The sequence below is a fragment of the Vidua macroura genome, chromosome 2, assembly GCF_024509145.1.
Source record: "Vidua macroura isolate BioBank_ID:100142 chromosome 2, ASM2450914v1, whole genome shotgun sequence".
Lineage (NCBI taxonomy): Eukaryota > Metazoa > Chordata > Aves > Passeriformes > Viduidae > Vidua > Vidua macroura.
In genome coordinates, this window is record NC_071572.1 from 63,674,651 (window position 1) to 63,695,048 (window position 20,398).

The following is a 20,398-nucleotide window of genomic DNA, read 5'->3' on the forward strand; positions in this document are numbered from 1 at the left end:
TGGTCCCCCGGACTAGTAATGCAAAGTTGGCCTTTGATAGCCAGCAGGAGAAAGATGAAACCCCAAATGCCTGGTTAGATAGGCTAAGGCGAAATTTCCAATTATATTCCAGTGTGGATCCAGAGAGCACAGAAGGGAAAGTGTTGGTAAAGGTGCAATTTGTAACTAGAGCATGGCCAGATATTAGAAGGAAGTTAGAGAAGATAGAAGAATGGCAGGAAAAAGGCATGAATGAATTGTTAAGGGAGGCACAGAAAGTTTATTTGAGGAGGGAGGAAGAAAAGATGAAATCGAAGGCTAGAATTATGGTTGCAATAGCTAGGGAGAGTCAGGATAGAGAAAGGGAAGAGCCGAAGGGAAGGGAAAAATTAAGGAAGGAGGAGATTCGAGGGCAGGACGCAGACTCCTGGGAGGGGAAATGTTTTTATTGTGGTGAAAAAGGTCACTTTAGGAAGGATTGTAAGAAATGGAGAAAAGACAGGAGGCTGTACAAAGAAACAGAGATCGGAGAAAATGATGATTAGGAGTGTCAGGGGCTCTATCCCCTGGGGAAGATGGGTGAGCATAAAGTGGAGCCCTTGATAAATTTGGAAATAGGTCCCCAGGGGGAAGAATTTGAATTTTTAGTTGACACTGGGGCTGATAGGTCATGTGTTTCACGGTTCCCAAAAGGTTGTAAATTGAGTCAAAGGATGTGTAAAGTGAGAGGTGCTAGTAATGAGCCTTTTGAAGTATCGGTAATAGAGCAGGTTAAAGGAAATTCAAGAGAAGGATATGTAGATTTGTTATATATGCCTAAATTGGAATGTAATTTATTAGGTAGAGACCTACAGGTACAATTAGGAATAGGGGTAATCCCTAAGGAGGGAAAGATGGTAGCAGACATGCTGGTTCTCAAATTGGAGGATGAAAGTGAAATCAATAGCGGAGGCTGGGCAGAGGGGGGAGCCCGCAGCCTACTCGATATACCCCCTATGGAAGTAAAAATGAAACTAGGAACTTCACCAATACGAGTAAAACAATATCCTCTTTCAGCTGAAGGGAAACAGGGACTAGCTCCAATTATAAAATAATTAATTAAAGATGGAATACTAGAACCATGCATGTCTCCCCATAACACGCCAATATCACCAGTGAAGAAATCAGATGGCACTTACCAAGATATGAGGGAGGTGAATAAACAGACAATTTCATGGTACCCTGTAGTAACCAATCCGTATACACTTCTAAGTAAGGTACCACCAAAACATGCATGGTTCAGTGTGATAGATTTGAAAGATGCCTTCTGGGCTTGCCCTCTAGCTGAAGAAAGTAGAAGTTGGTTTGCCTTTGAGTGGCAGGATGAGGAGACAGGAAGGAAACAACAACTCCAATGGACCCGGCTACCCCAGGGTTTCACAGAATTCCCAAATTTGTTTGGCCAAGCCTTGGAAGAATTATTAAGACAGTTTCAACCAATGGGAAATACCCAAAATCTGCAATATGTTGATGATTTGTTGGTGTCAGGGGAACAGAGAGATCAGGTTCAAGCAACAACAGTGAAATTATTAAACTTTTTTGGGGAAAAGGGTTTAAAAGTGTCAAAAAAGAAACTCCAATTTGTAGAACAGGAAGTGAAATATTTAGGTCATCTGACTGGGAAGGGATATAAGAAATTAGAAGCTGAGCGAATTCAAGGGATCCTCTCCCTACCTGCACCGAAAACAAAAAGAGATATAAGGAAATTGTTTGGGTTAATTGGATATTGTAAATTGTAGATTGATGGGCATACTAAACTGGTCAAGTTCCTATATGATAAATTAGTTGAAGAAGAACCTCTAGATTGGAATGAGGAAGATGAGCAGAAGTTACAAGAGTTGAAGGGAAAGTTAGTGACAACCCCAGTTTTAAGTTTACCTGATTTGGACAAACCCTTTGAGTTGTTTATAAATGTAGAAGAAGGAATTGCATATGGAGTATTGGTCCAAAAGTGGTGTGGAGATAGAAAACCAGTAGTTTATGTGTCCAAGTTATTAGACCCGGTGGTTAGAGGACGGCCTACATGTTTATAATCAGTGGCTGCTACTGTAGCTTTGGTGGAGGAGAGATACAAACTAACATTTGGGAGCAAAATCAAAGTGTATACACCTCATGATTTGAAAACTATATTGAGTAAGAGAGCAAGTCAGTGGATTACAGATAGCAGGCTTTAAAATATGAATTGATGCTAACCAATATTGAGAATTTAGAATTAGCCACAACGAATGTTCAAAATCCAGCCCAATTTTTGTATGGAGAGCCACAGGAAAATTTAGAACATAGTTGTATAGAAGCCATAGATTTGCAGACCAAAGTAAGGGAAGATTTGCAAAAACAGCCATTACCAGAAGGAGAAGTGTTGTTTGTGGATGGTTCTTCCAGGGTAAATGAGGGGAAGAGAATGTCAGGATATGCAGTAATAGATGGTAAGAGTATGGACATTATAGAAAAAGGGAGACTTCCGGCAAAATGGTCTGCACAGTGTTGTGAGATTTATGCTCTATTAAAAGGGCTGCAGTGGTTAAAATACAAGAAAGGTACTGTTTACACTGACTCCAAATATGCTTATGGGGTAGTACATACGTTTGGTAAAATCTGGGGAGAAAGGGGGTTTATAAACTCTAAAGGCAAGACCCTAGTCCATGAAAAGCTAATCAAGGAAACATTGGAGGCTCTCAAAGACCCTTTGGAAATTGCAGTGGTACATATAAAAGGTCACCAAAAAGGAACTTCTAAAGAGGTGCAGGGCAACAATTTAGCGGACAGAGCAGCTAAAGAAGCTGCCTTAGACAAGGAAGAGAAAATCCTGCAGTTAGTCAATCTGGGGGACAGAGATAATGAAGAAGACCAAATTTTTAGTGAGCAAGAACAAAAAGAGTTGCTAAGACATGGGGAAATTAAAGATGAAAAAGGGAAGTGGATAATGCCGGATGGGAGGCAGGTATTAAACAAAGCACTAGCCAGGAAAATTTTGGAAAATTTGCATGCTTCAACCCACTGGGGAACACAGGCCTTGTGCGACCATTTTCTGCGAACTTATGTATTCATTGGAATATTTGAAGTAGCTAAGATAATCACTAGAGATTGTATCATTTGTCAGAGAGTAAATAGAAAAGTAATGAGAAAAGCCCCACTGGGTGGAAGAGAATTGGCCCAGAGACCTTTCCAAAATGTCCAAGTAGATTTTACTGAACTTCCCCCAGCCCAAAGGTTTAAGTATTTATTAGTAATAATGGATCAACTGACTCATTGGGTTGAAGCATTTCCAACTACAAGAGCTACAGCGGGAGCGGTTAGTAAGATCTTAGTGGAACAAGTCATACCGAGACATGGTACTGTAAACATTATTGATTCAGAGGGCTGCATTTCGTAGCCAAAGTCTTACATCAGATAATAGAGGCTTTAGGAATAGTGTGGAGACTTCACACCCCGTGGAGACCTCAAAGCTCAAGAAGAGTGGAGAGAATGAACCAAATCTTAAAAATAACACTCACCAAATTGGTAGAGGAAACAAAAATGAACTGGTCAAGATGTCTTCCATTAGCACTAATGAGAATAAGGACAAAACCAAGAGCTGACTGTGGTAGATAGAGACAGGCAAACGGAAGATTTCGGGATGTAACAGAAAGCAAGACCCTTCTCCCCTCATCCTGTGATATGTAATCAATCACCCCTGAGACATGCAGCCCCTCCTAACTCCAGTAGTTTTCCACTCCTTACTAACCCTAGCCGGACCCACTGTCCCCCTTTGATGTAGTAAAGCCCCCTTGACTATTTAACCTCACGAGATAAGGTAATAAATGCCATTTGACCATCCACCACATTGGTGTCTGTGCATGTCGGTGGCCTGAGTGACCCGGGCGAGGCCGGGTCGCCGTGCTGTGTCTTGAAACCAGGTCGCCTGCCTTCTCAGCAGAAGGCAACAGCCGACATTGGCATTTCTCCTTATGAAATGATGTTCGGGTTGCCATTCCTAACTGTCTCAGACCACACAGGGACTTACGAAGAGGGAGAACAGAGAACAAAGAAGTATGTACAAGTGATCACAAATACCTTAGAGGAATTAAGGAAAAATGGATATCTTCCCCAAAGCACCCCAACTGACTTTAAAATTCATTCGTTTCAGCCGGGGGACTGGGTTTTAATAAAGGTGTGGAAAGAACAGCCATTATCTCCTAAGTGGGAGGGTCCCTTTCAGGTTCTCTTAACTACTGAGACTGCAGTAAGGACACAAGAAAGAGGATGGACACATGTCACAAGAGTTAAAGGTCCGGTACAAGCTCCCACCGGACGGACAGTAGTCAATACATCCAACACAAAACTAACTTTAAAGAGGAAACCTCAAGAGAAGTGAAATAAGAAGAAAAACAGGGTTTTAATCTATTATGAACTGTTAAGATGTTATTTATTAACTGTCACCTATTATTTAAATAATTATTCTAACTTGTTATTAGTGTTAAAAGTTAAAATTGCTTGTATTTAAGTATTTATTATAACTCAAGTCAAATTTCTGGTATTTTTTTTTATTGCAGATCCCAAAGAATAGAGCATCCTCCCAGTCATTTAGTAATCAGGCCCTAAAAAGAAACACTCAAGTCAATACAAGGAGGGAAGTAAGTCACTGCAGAAGGAGGTAACGGTAAGATCACATTACAAGGGGCAAGACCGGGTCAGGATACACTCTTGCCACGAGGCAGATACACCATAGGCCTTCCCAAAGGGGGGTGAAAATATGGAGGTTGGGAGAGTGCCCTGTACCCGACCCTTGTTGCTATTAGCACTGCTAACAATGATAAACATCCAGGGAAGTCAGATAGACCCCTGTGATAGATGTTACTATCCACTTTATGCAGGAGACTCTCGGACTGCCGTCCTAAGAATTCATACAAATCCGAGTCCCAACTGTATTGACTTTTTACAATTAACAACACGTGTAGAGGACGGTGCAACCTATTGGCTCTCCGAAAACATAGGAAATCATAAACAAAAACTGTTGGGAGAATGCCCTACAAGGGAAAAATGGATATGTTTGGAGAAGAAGCCAGAGAAAAAGGGGAAAGCAAAAGAGGTTCACGAACATGACTTTATAAAGGAAAAGGAAGTGGAAGGGGTAATAAGAAAAGGAGCAGGACTCAAGATTCTAGGTGGGAAAAATCTGCTTTTAGACCTAGTTGAAAAGATAAGCCATGAATTTAATATAACTAACTGTTGGATTTGTGAAGACACTAGAACAGCAGAAATCTGGCCGTGGGAAGGAATTGCACTGAGTCCAAAAGAGATCTTAAAATTAATGAAGAATAAGATAAGAATCCAAAAGTCATCACCTGTGCAAGATAAAAGGAACAATGAAGAAGTATGGAATTTAAAATCTGAGGTAGTCAGTGAAGAATGTCTGTGGAGGAAGGGATCTTCTAAGTTCATTTCATATGTGTGAGTTATCCTGTAAACGATATCTAGTTACCAACAACACCCACCAATGGTGGATTCCTGGGGCTCCCCACCTTTATTGGTCCAGGAAACAAAAACAGGGGTGTTCTTATATTCAAAGGGAAAAGTTATATGAATGTATTACCAGGGATCCCAACCCTTTCCATGATGATCCCCAAATGTACAAGTTTTGGAGTAAAAATGGGGTCACTTCTGTAGAACATCATAAATTCTGGAGAGCCCCAAATGAGTTATTTTGGCTTTGTGGTAGAATGGCGTATGTAATGTTGCCTAAAGATTGGACAGGAAGTTGTTCACTAGGTATTATAAAACCTTCTTTCTTTTTGCTGCCCAGAGACAAAAGTCAGCATCTAGGAATCCCCTTATATGATGAATTAAAGCATAAGAGAAGAGACTTATCTGGTGGTTCTCAAAAGTGGGGGGAAGAAGAGTGGCCTCCAGACAGAATAATCGAGACATATGGCCCTGCCACTTGGGCCCAAGATGGGTCGTGGGGGTACCGAACCCCTATTTATATGTTAAATAGAATTATTAGATTACAAGCAGTGTTGGAAATCATAACCAATGAAATGGCCATGGTCTTAGATCTAATCTCTACCCAAAACCGCCAAATGAGAATGGTTATCTACCAAAATCGATTAGCATTGCATTATTTATTGGCAGAAGAAGGAGGGGTCTGTGGTAAATTTAATTCATCAGAGTGTTGTATTGAAATTGATGGAGATCTTATCAAAAACATTACAACCAGAATTAGAAAATTGGCACATGTCCCTGTCCAGAGATGGATCCCTCTGATAAAACCGAATTGGTGGGATAACCTCTTAGGGGGAAAATGGTGGAAGAAGGTTTTATTGATTGCAGGAGGCGCCTTAATAAGTCTTATTCTACTTCCTTGTGTAATACCTTGTTTAATTCGATTGATAACTAACATTGTGCAGAATTCCCTAGAGAGCTTAAGCAGAGAGAAGATCGAGAAAATCATGATCATACAAGAAAATAAACCAGGGGAGAACTCCAAAGCTGCCAAGAAGACCTATGAAAAGTACCAGAAATTAAGAAAAATTTACCAGGTCTATGATACTCCTGTTTAAATAAAAGGTTTGATGCGGGCTAAAGCCCGATCAAAGATTTAGAGGGGGGAGTTGTTAAAAATAAACTTGTTTTAGTAGGTGGGGGTAATAATGGATAAATTGTGTCCAATGAGTTATAAGTAACTACCAATTAATGTAACAAATTGTTAATGTAACAAATTGTTAAATTGTTAATGTAGTGAATAGTTGTGAGTTACAAAGTCAAATATGTACTATTAGTTAAGTGAGTGTGCATAGTTGTCACAAAGTTAAATATGTACTATTAGTTAAGTGGGTGTGCATAGTTGCCAATCAGGGGGAGGAGGCCAGGTGCATCGGAGAGTGATATCATCAGTTCAGCCTGCAATTGGAGGGATCGACCAACCAATAGTGCCTCGTAGTTCAAGAATGATTGGCCAGGAATGCACCAGTTTACAGACCAACCAAAGACCAGAAAGAGGGCCAATCAACAAAGGGATCAAGAACGCACCAATCAGCAGCTTCCAGAGGCTTTAACAACCCCGGGTGCTGGCCACCCGGGGTCTTTCTGCGGACTTTGTATCCAAGGAAACACCCTGTGTCTTGTGCACAGATACTTGTTATGTTTTGTTACTCTGACTTGCCCCTGAGGTCCTGGGCTTATCTTGGGGCCTCGTCCTCGGTTGTCTTTGATTTTAATAATCAGGCCCAGGCTTTTTTAACATACTCTGGCTCTGATTCGCCTGTTTTTAACAGGCCTAAGCCAGCAGTTCCACCTTTCCACACTCTCTCCTCAGCCTTCTCCCACAGGCGCAGCAACGCCGCCACTAGCCCTCCCTCCGTCCCTCGGTGCCCTCCGTTCAACCGCGCTGCCGGCTTCGCTCGTTTGCGGCAGACACCGCGGCCGCACGGCCCCCCCGCGAAACGCTAACGGCCGGCTGCAGCCCTGCCCTCCTCTCCCCCTCCCCCGCCGAAGGGCCAGCAGCGAACGGCCCCAGCGGCAGCACAAGCACTCACCGATACCGCCGGAGCTGTTTACCCGGGCCGGGCCGGCCCCGCCGCCGTCTGCGCAGCTTCCCCGGGTACTTCCGGGCCGGGCACCGCCCCGCCGTGCCGGAGCCGCCGCCTGCCCGTAGCCTAAGCGCTGCCCCTCAGGCCCTCCGAGCTTTAACCTGCTCAGGATGAGCTCGGTACTAGTTTTAATGGCTAAAAGCCATCAAAGAACTGAGAAAACCGCATTGCTTGTAAAGAAGCAATAATGAGCTGGGCTGGGCCCGGCCCGACCCAGGTTTAAGTTGTAGCTTGCTAATGACGCTTCCCCCAGCTGACAGCCAGACCCCACCAAATTAATCCCGTGACAGGGGATGCACCCCGGAGAGCGCCCTCATAACCCCGGCTGGCAGCGGTGTGTAGCCCCTGCCCTTAGAAATCCTCCTGCAGCTAAGGGGAGGCGAAGAATTGGTGGCTGGGTTTTTTTTTTTTGCTCTGTGTTTTTTTTTTTTTTTCAGGGTAGCTTCAGAATTGTAAGTCTTGTGTGGTGCTTTCTACTTTGTTTTCTTCTTGGTAGTGGGAATTAAAACTGGTGTGGGCAAATGTTTAGTTTCATACTCAAGGTTTAGCCTTAGCTTACTGTCAGGTGTGAATTACAAACAGGAGAGGCGAGTTTGTAACTTGGAACTATCTGGAGCGCTTTAGGCGGCCACAAACTATCAGCTACTGACAGGTTTTGTAGATACACACCCCAGCATGTAAAGTAATGAAAACTGAAACCATGATCAGGTTTATTTTTTTCATGCAGAGGACTTATCTATGCTCCCAGAGTGAAAAATATTTCCGTCTATGATGATGACAGATTTTACAGAAGAGAATATGGTAATATTGGGCTTTACTAGAATGAAATGGTTTTAAATGGAAAGCAAAGTAATCTTTATGGATCTTATATAGTACTTATACTGCAGTAGTGTTTAGAATATGCCAAATGCTGCAACAAGCACCAGCTAAATTTACATCTGAAGCATTTTAGAATCTGAATAGAAAAGTGGGAGGAAGGGAAAGAGGGATTATGTTTCCCCCAAAAGCAAATTTTTAAAAATAAGGTAGCAGTTGTAAAGCCTGCCAGCATATACAACCTTGAATACTGCATTTACATATAGAGAATGAAGTACAAACAGCTATCAATGCTGATTTAGAATGCAGAATTACGGCAAAGAAGTACATGCACTGTGCAGCTGTATCTGGAACAACCTGTAATTGCTACTTTTTAATTCTATAATTAATTGTGTTGCTACAATAAAATCAGTCCTCTGGACCAGTAAGTATGTAATTATAAGCTGCTATTTAAGTCAACTCCAAAGAGATAACCTATCATTAATTGCCTCAAAATTTTTCATTTTGCATTCTGAAGGCAGTTTTGGGAAGGAAAGTCATATGTCCGCTTTATGTAAAACTTTGTTTCTGCCTCCTGAAATCTTCAGCAATTCTTTACAATGCTTTGTAAAGTAGATGTTCAGGGTTTAATTTGGAATCACATATCCTTGTTTTGGAACTGAAAAAGCAATGTTGCTGTTAGTAGCTGGAGTAAAAGAATAGTAACCTCCTATTCAGAGTATGCTGGGAAATTAGTCTCTCCAATCTTTTAGGGGTGAGGAGGGAAAGGGGCTGAGAGGTGGTCCCCAGCATACCACTGAGGAAACTGCATCTACCTATTCCTAATTCTTACAGAAAGCTGTACCTTTCTTCATACACATCTTTCCTTAAAATATGTCCATTTTTCTCCCACTTTGTTTCATGGGAACAACAACTGGAATATGGATAGCTTCTTTCCCACTAAGTATTTTCTCTTTTGCATTAATTGTCCATATTTCAGTAATATAGCAAACAGACTGTTTTCCCATCTCCTTTGTGTCTTTCGTGCCTTCCTGCAGAATGAAAAAATCGTAGATGAATGGGTGCCCTTTCATGTTCTTTGTGCTGTTTCCATTTCAAGAAACTGGCAAGACAGTAATAAATGGATTATATATCCTAGCATATGATTTTTTCCCTTTTTCTATGTGTACTGATTATATGAGATAAAAAAGGAGAAAGTATAATTTTCTAGCCTGCTCTCTATTATTTAGAAGACAGGAATGACCTTGAAGAGAGGACTTAATAACACTAGCCAAGTGGAAATTACTTAAAAGGAAAATACACACAGTATTCCAATGTTTAAAAGCAAAAAAAAGCAAAAATGTGTTTGTTTGGTTTTGTTTGTTGGTTTTTTTTTTTTAATTTGGGAGTGTAAGAAATAATTTTCAATCTGCTAAGCACCTTACCTCAAGAAAACTTGCATTCCTTGAAAGACTTGAATTCCAGATCAAGTCGCTTACATTAAAATATTCAGATCGCTTTTTGTCCTAGTAATTGGCTTTATCAAATGGTACGGTGACTTTTAACATAGAATGTAATTTACTGTGTTCTATAAAACTTCTTTCAGTTCAGCAAGAAAAACTTAAAGGTATACAGTCTAACTTGCCAAATATAACTTGATTCAGACCATTTACAGGTAAAAAATAAATTACTGTATTAGGACTAAACTCTTGTAAAGGTAGGATTCTGACCATACCAAAGGTTATACCTTGTTTGCAGTTCTACAGTCAGTAGGAATTACTGAGGAATTACTCAGAAAATAGCAGGTTCTGCTAAGCTTAATTTTTCAGCTGCACAAAAATCACTTTCTGGTATAACTAATATCAGTCATTAGAGATAATCTGAAATTGGAGACCTCATGATAGTTTGCTGCCTGGACTTTTTCTCCTGCTCCTGGATCACAGTGGCTAGTTTATTCTGTCATCCATTCCTACATTTCCATGTGGCAAGTGCTTGCAAGAATGAACGACTAACTAGAGAGATTAGAAAAAGCAAACACATACATGTATTGTCTGTTCTAGTGCAGTTGAATGTAGAAGAACATGGAGAGTATGCTGGTACACAAGCAACGGGAAGGTTGAAGTCCTTAGTAAGCGCAGCTTGTTTTCTTTAAAAACTCAGGATCCAGTTATGACAATTGGACTATTTCCAACTGCGTAGGCCTGTATTTCAAAGGTGGCCTTGAAACTCAGTGGAGTTCCAAGACAATGGCTAGGAGACGGCACAATAAAAGTTGCTCAAGTGAACAATGAACTATGTACATGTGCCTCCTTCTTAAAGCCTTGAATTCAAACTACCTTAAACAGATCTTTAAATAAACGTGCTACTTACAAATTTTTAACTACCAAACTGAAATAAGGTGTAATAAAGGCAGAGGAGTTACTGCTGTTGGAACCCTGCAACTGACATCTCTAACGGGCTTTAGAAGCAGCTGCATAGCAAACATCACAATTAAATACTCTGGATCAACATGTATTTAATTTGTAACAGCTTTTAAATCTAAATTCTAATGGAGGGGGGTGGGTAGACAGGTGTTGTGTAGAGGTCTATCGCTACTTTGACATAATACTCTTGTTAATTTGTAGTGGTTACAAATACAGCGTGAACTCAGTTCGAGGAAACTAATAGAGGTTTCAGAGTATCAAGAGGAACTAAAATACAACTTCAATATAAAAGGGGAACTGAGGCACCTGGATACAAATGAATCCTTTGTTTTCAATTACTACAAGAATGGACATGAGCAGAATCATAAATGCTACGAAGTTCTGGGACATTTTATTACTCAGTATGTTTATGAGCTCCTGGAAAGAGTCTGCATGCTGCAGAAGGTTTATATTCCTACTGACGCTACAGAGGATGAACCAAGAAGCTGCTTCTTCATGAGCAAGGATGCAATAACAAGTTCCTCTAGCCTAATTATCCTTCTTCAAGACCGTGGAGTTTTTTGTGCTGGACAGTGGGGGCAAAGGGCAATTGTCAGTGAGGGCCTGAAACATGGAACACAAATACCATTCATCAAAATGGCCCTGCAAAGGCACTGGGAAGTGATTGTACTGAACCCCAATGACAATTTCACTGATCTGAATACTGAAAAGGAGAGATTTTCTGCCAGGGAAGAAGCGCTTACTTTTACACAGTCTGTCTGTTGGATCCCCAAAAGGGGCAGCAGCAGCCCTGAAGTGCATAGCGTGTATGTATGGGATCATTTCATTGCAAAGAGTGCAGCCAGGAACGTGGCCTTCATTGCCCATGGCTATGGTGGGTTGGTGTTTGTTGATCTGCTGGTGCAGAGGAAATGTGAGGTGATGAATAAAGTGTGCTCTGTGGTGTTCATCGACTCCACACACAGCATGCAGCACCAGAGCAGACATGATCCAGAAATACAGGAATGGATACACAAAAACTGCCGAGAATGGGTGTCTAACAGTAAACCCCTAAATAAAACTCTGCAATTTCTCATGAGAGCAAATTGTCCTACTTTCTCTGCTGGAACAGAAAAGTATGGTTTAGCACCCTCCTGCTGCTTAGAACCCATCTTTAAGTACCTGAAAAGCGTGCTGAAAGCCAAGATCATAACAGCCTTGAGGAATTCACCAGTTGCAACTAGAAGCAGCACAAGAAAGAAGAGAGGCGATAAATAAAGGTACACTGGTTTGTTCTTGATAGTAGTCTCTTCCTTTCATAAGTGCCTCTGCACCTTTCCATCACTTAAGCACCTTCATCTTACTGTGGAGAAATTCACAGTTCTGAGTTTGAGACTATGTTTGGTTTTGAGAAGAAAAACACAAACATTAGCTATTAGGAAAGATATGCCTTGTTGAAAGCCTTAAGCCACAATCCTTTGGCTAGCTGTGAAATTTAAAGTTGAATTAAACATATTAAGGTATACCAACTCTCATCTATCATTTTCTACAATAAACATTCTATAGTTTTGGCTCTATAATCAGACTAAACTATCAGGAAAACATTTGCTTAAGTGCTTAGCTTCATTAGAAGGCCAAATCTGGAATAGCAAAAGCATGTAAACAGTCTGTTTCGTCCTATGTACCATGTATTGTTTAAAATCTTTCAAGAGCTGGAACATCCACCTTCCTCCTTGAAACATTTACTGTTAAGCTGAACAATGCTTCAGGGAAGTACATACTACTACCTTCCCTCCAGTCGGAGCTGGTGTGCCCCAAATGGGACACATGGAGGTAAAATAATTTCCATTTTAAAGCCAACTGAGCCAATGAGAATACTGGACGTGAGCTGCTACAGAGATACACTAGTCTGGCAACCTGCAGTTACCAAAATGATGCAAGGGAATGACATAGCCTTTTCTTCTCAGCTGTTTAACTTTAGAAAGAGGTGGGAAACACAGTTTTTAAATTTACATACTCAAGACTTGCAACGTGTACAAGCAGAAGTTCAAATAATTTTTAAAGTGAATGTAAACAAAAGAATTATTCTTAAATTCCAGTTCAAACCCATGGGAATCGAAAGTGCTCAATGGCCACAAAAAAGGATCCTTTGAAGGATGACAAAACCTTCTCCTACAAGTGTAGAGCATTCTAATCTCAGTTAAAAAAGCTGTTGAATAGTAATAATGGGTTTCAGAGAGAAGAGAGCATCAACTTGCCTTTGTGTTTATATCCATTTCAGATTTCATTCATCATCTCTCTCAGAAGAAACTTCTGTCTTGTTACGCAGCAATGGGTAAAATGTAAAATTCTATTGGAAAGGCACATTCAATTGAATGTTCTTGAGACAAGCACAGCTTTTTTTATTAGTGTCAAGTTTACTGTTATTATGTCAGAATGAAAATGGTACTACACAGACAACTAACGGAGTGCCTCGGTTCCCTGAAGAAGGTTGCACTGGAGATGCCACAGCTGAGAATGCACACAGCCTGCCTGTTTTGTAAGGGCTGGTCAGCACACAACTCAAAGAACTTTTGCGAACTCTGTGCATGAACACGTAGCTTTATTTATGAGAGAAGCATGAGGTGACAGAATATCTGTCTTCAGAAGGAGACCAATATGATCCTTCGGGATAAACACTCAAACTGTCCTGCAATGTCAGAGGTGGCCAAAAGTGCTCAAAGGAAAAAGGGACCTACAGCATCGTCCATTTGTGTAATTGTTATCTCAGGTCAACCTATTAAATTCCTTGGTAGAGAAGGTTGTATTTAGGAATGTTATTGGGATCAATAGGACTTCTCACAATGAGCTTTCCCCGCATTGCTCCGCGGTAAATCACTTCAATCAGATCTATAAAGTCTTGCTTTGTTTTGAAGCTTCCCACAAATTTGGTGTGATCTGGAGACCTAAATATAAGCATAAGACAAAGGTAGAATTGTAATGCTAAAGTATTCAGAGAAAAACCACCTAAAAATGTGAAAAGATGCCCAAATGAGAGAAGAAGTTCTGATCTGGTCATTCTGAAAGAATGAACTAACTCTGTAATGGCATAAAAAAGTCAGGAATATGCTGAGACCTCCAAAGGTCAAAAACAGGTGCAGCGTCATGGCTAAGATTTTAACCATTTCTTACTATTTTTTGCAGAGATGGACATATTTAACCTACTTATTGCATGAGAGCATATTTCAAATAACTTCCCTGATTACATCATTCTGGCTTCCTACAGAATTCTCAATGCAGATGCTGGTAATAACATTATAGTTTTCAAATATTACCTTCCCCAGATATAACAACATAGAAAAAGACTGATAATTCTTATGGACATAATAGACAATGGTAGGATGACTTACCCATAATCAACCTTCATGTGTTGTCCATTGAAGAAAAATACAGTAGATGGAATATAACTGATGTCAAAATATTGGGTGTAGACTGGGATGTCGTTCACATCCACCAGGTAAATGACTGCCATTTTACTTAGGTCATGAGCTGTTTTTGCAAGCTGGAAAAAGTGAGAAGGACAGATGACAATTAGACTGAGATACGAGGGGAAAAGGGTGGCAAGCTTTATAAAGCCTGTTTCTCTTATGTGTTACCAGTTAAAGCAGGTGTAGAATATCACATCTTCTCTACCTCAAGCCTTTGTTCAGCCACTACAATAGTAACACAGATGCTTACTTTTCAAACCTTTTTATAAATATTGTGTAATATTATTCTATACTTGTCACCAAACTTTTCATAAGTGCCCATCTTAGCAAAAGCAACATTCTCTTCTATGCACCAAATATGCTTGTACAGTCTGTTAAAAAAAAAAAGGTCTTACAATATCATCGAGCTGCAGACAAACAGCATCATTATCTCTTCCAAAACGGAGAACCAAAACCTTCTCAGCAACGCTTTTTATTGCCTGATCCACTTCCCTCTTACAGGTCAGTTTGGGCAGCAGAAAACTCATCGCGGTCGCCAATAAAATCCCAGCCTTACAGTTAGGGGAAAAAACAACAAAACAACGCATCATCAAACAACAGCAACCTGCGGGTCAAAAAGAAGCGAAACTTCTCTGTGCTATTAAAATTTTTAAAAGGGAAAAAAAGCGGGGGAGAGGGAAGAGGAGAGAGAGAGACAGAGAGACAGCACAGATCTGTAGGCCCATCTGACAAACCCCTCGGCCCCAGGAGACTGCCTCAAGCCCCAGCCCAGGGCGGCGGCGGGACCAGACCCGGCCCCGCACCAGGGGCGGCGGCAGCACCCACCGGCAGCCCCCTCAGTGCCCGGGGGCACCCCGGGAATGGAATACGGGAGAGTTCGGATCACCACCCGCCGCAGCTCCTGCCGTGGGGGCGCAGACAGCCCGGAACGCCGGCGCTGCAGCCGCGGAGCGCCGGGGACAGCCGCGGGGAGCACCGCGGCCGGGAGGGCCCGCCCTGCGCAGGCGCAGCGGCTCCGCGAGGTGAGCGCGGTGGCGGCGCGGTCGGGACCGGCGGTGACTGCAGGGCGCCTCGGGGTCCGCGCGGCCCTGCCCTGCCCTGCCCCGACCGACCCCGGCGAGGCGGGCGGAAGCGCGGCCGGAGATCGGACAGGTGCTTCTCGCCACCCGCGGCGCGGTGCCCCGGAGGCCGCGGTCTTCGCGGGCCCCGCCGCAGCGAGGGGAGCGGGCGCGCCGGTGTCCCCGGCATGGCTGGGGGTACGGCACCGGGCTGTGGGGTGTGAGCTGGCGCTCACCGGCTCGGGCGCTCGTGGGCTGGTTTAAAAGTTGTTAAACATGTGCAGTGCTGCTCCCCTGCAGCCGGCCTCATCAGTGAGTGTCTAAAGGGAGTGCCAAGAGTATGTATCCAGGCTCTTGCTCGTGGTGCCAAGCCATGGGACAAGAGGCAACGGGTTTAGAAACTGGTGCAGAGAAATACCACCTGAACATGGGGAAGAAAATCTTTACTGTGCTGGTGCCCGTGCACTAAACAGGTTGCTCAGAGAGGTTGTGGAATCTCCCTTACTGGGGATATTCCAGACCTGTCTAGACACAATTCTGTGCCATGTGCTCTGGGATGACCCTGCTTGAGCGGGAGGTTGGACCAGATGATCCACTGTGGCCTCTTCAAACCTTACTCAGTCTGTGATTCTGAGTGGGCAGCTATGCTGGAGAAGTAAGGCAAGTTGTTCAGTCTCTGAAATATCAGCAAAGAGCCTTTCTGTTATTGAGATGAGTTGCAGTGAAGTCATGCTCAAAAAGGAAAAAAAAAAAAAGAAAAATACTTTCAGTGCTACAAATCTAAGTTCTTCAATGAGCGTTAGATTAATTCTTGCAGTAGTGGTGTTAGGGTGAATGACACACTGGAAGGCAATTTGGCTCTATCAAAAGCTGTAATCAGGTATTCTGACGGTGTAAATCTGGTGCTCAATATTGACTTAATTGGAGCTCCAGTAATGTAAGTTAATTGAGGAACTGATCCCTTGATTTCTCCATGCTTCTTTGATTATTACTTTTGCCATTAGTTTAATGCTTCAATGTAAAATTAGGGATACTTCATTGTAGCAATTACAAATTTTCACATTGTTAGGTTGCTTGGTTGTTCTTGTTTCTTTTATCTTAATAACGGTAGAACATGAGAGGTCAGCCACCAACTTGACCAATTACTGTGTAATAAAACACATGGCAGGTTATATAACATTTCTAAATAATACACTGCTCCTTCTGTGCCTCTGTCTGAGCAGGTTCGTATTTACAAACCCAACATTAGATTCATTAACTTCTTGTTCTGTATATCACATTATTTTCAGTTTATTAGGAAAATTATGAATTTTGATATAAAAGTTATGAATTAATTCTAGTTTTGTCCAAATCACGTTTCCTCCGGGACTGAAAATTCACTGATGCTTAGTTCAGTAGTGTGCATAGGCCAAGGAAACTATTAAATGTTCTTGTGTGTGTTTTTCTTTCTGTAGACTTTTCATATTTAAGTACAAATGTGGATAAAATTAATGGGACTGGGGAGGATTTATGTGCCTATGCCAACTTCACAGACAATTTAGCAAAAAGAAGAAAGATGATCTTTACTAGTTTTTGTTCTTCCATCTCTTCTTTCTGTTCTCACAGGATAGATAAATTATATAAAAATACTTCTGGTTTGCATGCAGCATTTCACTGACTTTGGTTGTGAAGGCTCATCATATGATACAGATAACTTGAAGAGATCTTGCACAGTTCTTGAAGGTTGTTTGACTGCATTTTGAATTGCATTAAGTATAGCTGGTTTAAGCTGTTTTTATTTAGGAAACAGTAAAAAATTCATAGTCGAAGGAGGAATTTCTAGCATCCTCCAAGAAGTAACCTATTGTCTGTTAGTGTTACTAAGAATAAAAATCTGCATGTGTTTTCTTTGTGATTTCTGACAAGTTTTTTTCCCCTCTTATTGGTGTTTCACAGATAAGTGTTGCAGCACAGCACATGTCTAAGTATGCAGTCTGCTAATATGCTTCTGAGAAGAATTGTGGGACGTTTTGTCCTTCCATTTGCTGCGCAACATGGGATGAAAAAGGATTTGTTTCCACTCAGTAGAACTCTGAGTTTATCACTTCGTTTGAAGCAGGACAAGTCATGTGAACCCTCAGAAAAACTGGATTTAGATGAGTGGAAGAAGGTCATGAAATCTGGATTGCAAGAAGAGGTCAGTGAGACGGCCTCGGAGCCTAAGGAGCTTTCCAGTTTGGCTGCTGCACGTGAGACTTTGGAGATGTGGAGGCTAGCTGGCAGAGCAGTTCCAGAAAATATTAGTGAAGAACAGCTAAAAACTTTTATGGAGTGTCCATCTAAGTCAGCCAAAAAGAAGTATTTAAAATACTTGTATCTCAAAGAATTTCACAAGAAAAATGACAAAAGAAAGATGGATGAGAAAAGGGAAAGGAGGCTGGAAGCACAAGATCAATATTCAAAAACAGATGAGACCAAAAAGAGTCCATTTGTATGTTTATGGTCACGCACAATGGATAAAGCATACAATTGGAGGGCTGCTCAGTCCATGGTCTTTGGCCAGCCTCTAGTATTTGACATGTCTTATGAAAAAGAAATGTCTGTCCGAGAAGTCACAAATACAGTGAGACAGATAGTAATGAGTGAAAGCAGCAATCGGAGATCTGTGGATCCATTCCACATCCACTTCTGTAACTTCAAAGATGATAGCCTCTATCATAGGGAATTTATCAAGAATTATAGAGATGCATGGGACAAACTGCTTATCACAGTGACAGACCAGTGCTACACAGAAATCTTTCCAAAGGATAAGCTCATCTATCTGACAGCTGATTCTCCCAAAGTAATGAAAACATTTGATCACGATAAGATCTACATTGTTGGGTCGATGGTTGACAAGAGCATAAAAACAGGAGTTTCTTTAGCACGGGCAAAGCGATTAGGACTGGAGACTGCAGCCCTTCCACTGGAGAAGTATTTGCTTTGGTGTACTGGTGCCAAAAATCTCACACTGGATCAAATGATGTATATTTTATTAACCTTGAAAGATACTGCTGACTGGGAAAAGGCTCTGGAATTTGTTCCGAAAAGGAAATACTGTGGCTTTGTAAACAAGCCTGTAAAGGAACTGAAAAAAACGTTAGACCTGATCAACACACTTAAACTTGGAAAGGGACGGGAAAAAGTAGAAAAGCAATTTGCCAAAAATTACCCCAAGAAGTATAAACTAAAGCAAAAGTAGAGTGATGGGAAGGAAAATGAATTTTTTACACACAAACTGTATACTTTAATGCTCTGGCTTCTTGGTACATCTGGAGCTCTGTTCAGCTCTTAATCTAGAACATGTTTTGTTGCTTACGTTTGAAATAACTATTGTTAAGAGTTGGGTTTTTTTAATGACTTCAGTAGTCCAGCTGTTTAAATTTATTCACAAATTATTGAAATTATGTAAGAGAAATGAGATAAATTGTTGTAAAAAAAAATCTCTACGCGAAGACTATCAGTCTGTTCAGTTGAACTGTGCTTGGACAAGGGTGATTGTTACTGAATGCAAAGGTCTTCAGAGCTCACTGTTTTAGAGGCTGCCTACAGTTTTATTCTAAAAGATCACTTCAGATGAAGTAGAAGAGACCTCTCCCATTACTTCCTGAATCCTCTTGTATGCAGATGAATTGACCTTTGATAGCTGAACTAAATGGTTAAAACCTTGCATGACTTTGGGGAACTGCACCATTTATTTCTGGATGTTCTATCTGGCACAAATAAAATCCCTGTTTGCAAGGAATGAGGCAAATTTCTTTACTGTGCTGGAAAAATTTAATCTTACCTACTTCTGTGTAAGACTTGTATCCCAGAGTGCTTGTGTTTTCAGACCATGTAATGTAGATTTCCCAAAGTGCTGGAACTTCTGAGATGGTAAATTGCCCTATTAGTAAATACTTAGAGGAGCAGAGAGCCTTTTAATATTTCTCACAGCTCAAAATATATTGGTGTCTCTCTGGAAGTCTGTGTTCAGGCTGCAGAGCTGCCATGGGCAGCTAAATACAGGACTGCTGTCTGTAGGATGAGGAGGGCTTTCTTTCTGGGTGATGCTTAAAGTCAGTGATGGCAGATGATGAGTTGGTGATGACCCACTCCCTGGTGACCTCTTCCTACATGCTGTTGTAAGGTGGGGATTGGAAGGCAGAAGATTCACTACCCTGATACTGCCTTTCACTGCCTGTTTGAGGTGCAGGGGCCTGCAGGCATGGATCACCTCTGGCACAGGGTGTTTACCTGGTTCCTTTCAGCTGTGTGTCCTTGGGAAGTACACAAAGCTTCACCCTAGGGTGGTGTTCCAGGTGATGCTGAGAGCTGCCTTCAGCTCCCTGGGAAGCCCTGAAGTACAAGGACTGGCTCTGTGAGTGTGTGTGCCTTGCTACGTGCTGCTGAGAGTCATAGAACTGTGGAATGGTTTGGGCTGGAAGGGGCCTCATCTAGAGCCACCCCCCTGCCATGGGCTGGGTGCTATGTCCCTTCTGTCATTTGCTCTTGCTCCATACAAACAGCCTCTTCTGATCTGCAGACTGGCTTGCACACTGGGGTGGGGGAAGGTGGTGTCACTGCTCACTTGAACTAGTCTCTCAGAATCACAGGCTGGCTAAGTTGGAAAGGGCCACAGTGGGTCATCTGGTCCGAGCTCCCGAATGAAGCAGGGTCATCCCAGAGCACATGGCACAGGGTTGTATCTGGAGGCTCTTGAATATCTCCAGTAAGGGAGACTCCATAGCCCCTCTGAGCAACCTGTCCAGTGTTCGGTCACTGCACAGGAAAGAAGCTCTTCCTCATGTTCAGGTGGAACTCCTGTGCATTAGTTTGTGCCCGTTGCCTCCTGTCCCATGGCTTGGCACCACCGGATCCTTCTTGGCGCACCACCTCCACACAGTTTAGATATTTATACACACCGAGGAGGCAATGAGGTAATGGTATTTGTGAATCACGGGAGGTAATCGTTAAACCACGCGCAGTGGGGAGGGCGCGGCAGCGGACGTGGTTCCTTCGCGCCCCTGAGACGCAGAGGCTCAGAGTGCGATGCTAGGAGTGCCGGAGGGGGACTCTGATCGTCCCGCTTT

At 42.1% G+C, this 20,398-nt stretch overlaps 4 protein-coding genes across 9 annotated transcripts in view; 2 read left to right on the forward strand and 2 right to left on the reverse strand.

Moving 5' to 3' along the window:
- The window catches only part of SENP7 (SUMO specific peptidase 7), a 53,866-nt gene extending 46,271 nt beyond the window's left edge, over positions 1–7,595 (reverse strand). The window contains exon 1 of the mRNA XM_053970781.1: positions 7,533–7,595. The gene's annotated coding sequence lies outside the window, so the exon portion shown is untranslated. The remainder of the gene's footprint in view (positions 1–7,532) is intronic.
- Positions 7,596–8,264: 669 nt separating this feature from the next.
- TXNL4B (thioredoxin like 4B) lies at positions 8,265–15,199 on the reverse strand. Of its 3 annotated transcripts, none has more exons than XM_053970993.1 (4): positions 15,076–15,163; positions 14,646–14,801; positions 14,173–14,324; positions 8,265–9,433 (listed from the first exon to the last, which is right to left on the reverse strand). In XM_053970993.1, exons 2-4 carry the CDS (start codon positions 14,775–14,777, stop codon positions 9,301–9,303), a joined length of 417 nt encoding a protein of 138 aa, XP_053826968.1. In that variant the 5' UTR covers positions 14,778–14,801; positions 15,076–15,163; the 3' UTR covers positions 8,265–9,300. The 3 variants fall into 3 exon arrangements, with proteins under 3 accessions (XP_053826968.1, XP_053826967.1, XP_053826969.1); XM_053970992.1 differs by lacking the exon at positions 8,265–9,433 and adding an exon at positions 13,369–13,728 and having other exon boundaries at positions 15,076–15,199; XM_053970994.1 differs by lacking the exons at positions 8,265–9,433; positions 14,646–14,801; positions 15,076–15,163 and adding exons at positions 13,369–13,728; positions 14,419–14,615.
- LOC128803743 (putative protein FAM172B) lies at positions 9,440–12,083 on the forward strand. The gene is made up of 2 exons (XM_053970986.1): positions 9,440–10,509; positions 11,006–12,083. Exons 1-2 carry the CDS (start codon positions 10,279–10,281, stop codon positions 12,059–12,061), a joined length of 1,287 nt encoding a protein of 428 aa, XP_053826961.1. The 5' UTR covers positions 9,440–10,278; the 3' UTR covers positions 12,062–12,083.
- A 3-nt stretch (positions 15,200–15,202) lies between the features above and the next one.
- Positions 15,203–19,071, forward strand: TRMT10C (tRNA methyltransferase 10C, mitochondrial RNase P subunit). 4 transcript variants are annotated; one of them, XM_053970989.1, is made up of 2 exons: positions 15,203–15,272; positions 17,244–19,071. In XM_053970989.1, exon 2 carries the CDS (start codon positions 17,275–17,277, stop codon positions 18,526–18,528), a length of 1,254 nt encoding a protein of 417 aa, XP_053826964.1. In that variant the 5' UTR covers positions 15,203–15,272; positions 17,244–17,274; the 3' UTR covers positions 18,529–19,071. The 4 variants fall into 4 exon arrangements, with proteins under 4 accessions (XP_053826964.1, XP_053826962.1, XP_053826965.1 ...); XM_053970987.1 differs by lacking the exon at positions 15,203–15,272 and adding an exon at positions 15,290–15,402; XM_053970990.1 differs by lacking the exon at positions 15,203–15,272 and adding an exon at positions 15,444–15,506.
- The last annotated feature ends 1,327 nt before the right edge of the window (positions 19,072–20,398 follow it).

Excerpts from the sequence above, each read along its gene's own strand:
- LOC128803743 (XM_053970986.1), top strand. The coding sequence starts at position 10,279 with ATGATAGTTTGCTGCCTGGACTTTTTCTCCTGCTCCTGGATCACAGTG. Across the intron at positions 10,510-11,005 it reads CGGGAAGGTTGAAGTCCTTA|TGGTTACAAATACAGCGTGA; the intron begins GTAAGCGCAGCT and ends GTTAATTTGTAG.
- TXNL4B (XM_053970992.1), bottom strand. The coding sequence starts at position 14,777 with ATGAGTTTTCTGCTGCCCAAACTGACCTGTAAGAGGGAAGTGGATCAG. Across the intron at positions 14,325-14,645 it reads GTCTGCAGCTCGATGATATT|CTTGCAAAAACAGCTCATGA; the intron begins GTAAGACCTTTT and ends CACTTTTTCCAG. Across the intron at positions 13,729-14,172 it reads CACATGAAGGTTGATTATGG|GTCTCCAGATCACACCAAAT; the intron begins GTAAGTCATCCT and ends GCTTATATTTAG.
- TRMT10C (XM_053970989.1), top strand. The coding sequence starts at position 17,275 with ATGCAGTCTGCTAATATGCTTCTGAGAAGAATTGTGGGACGTTTTGTC.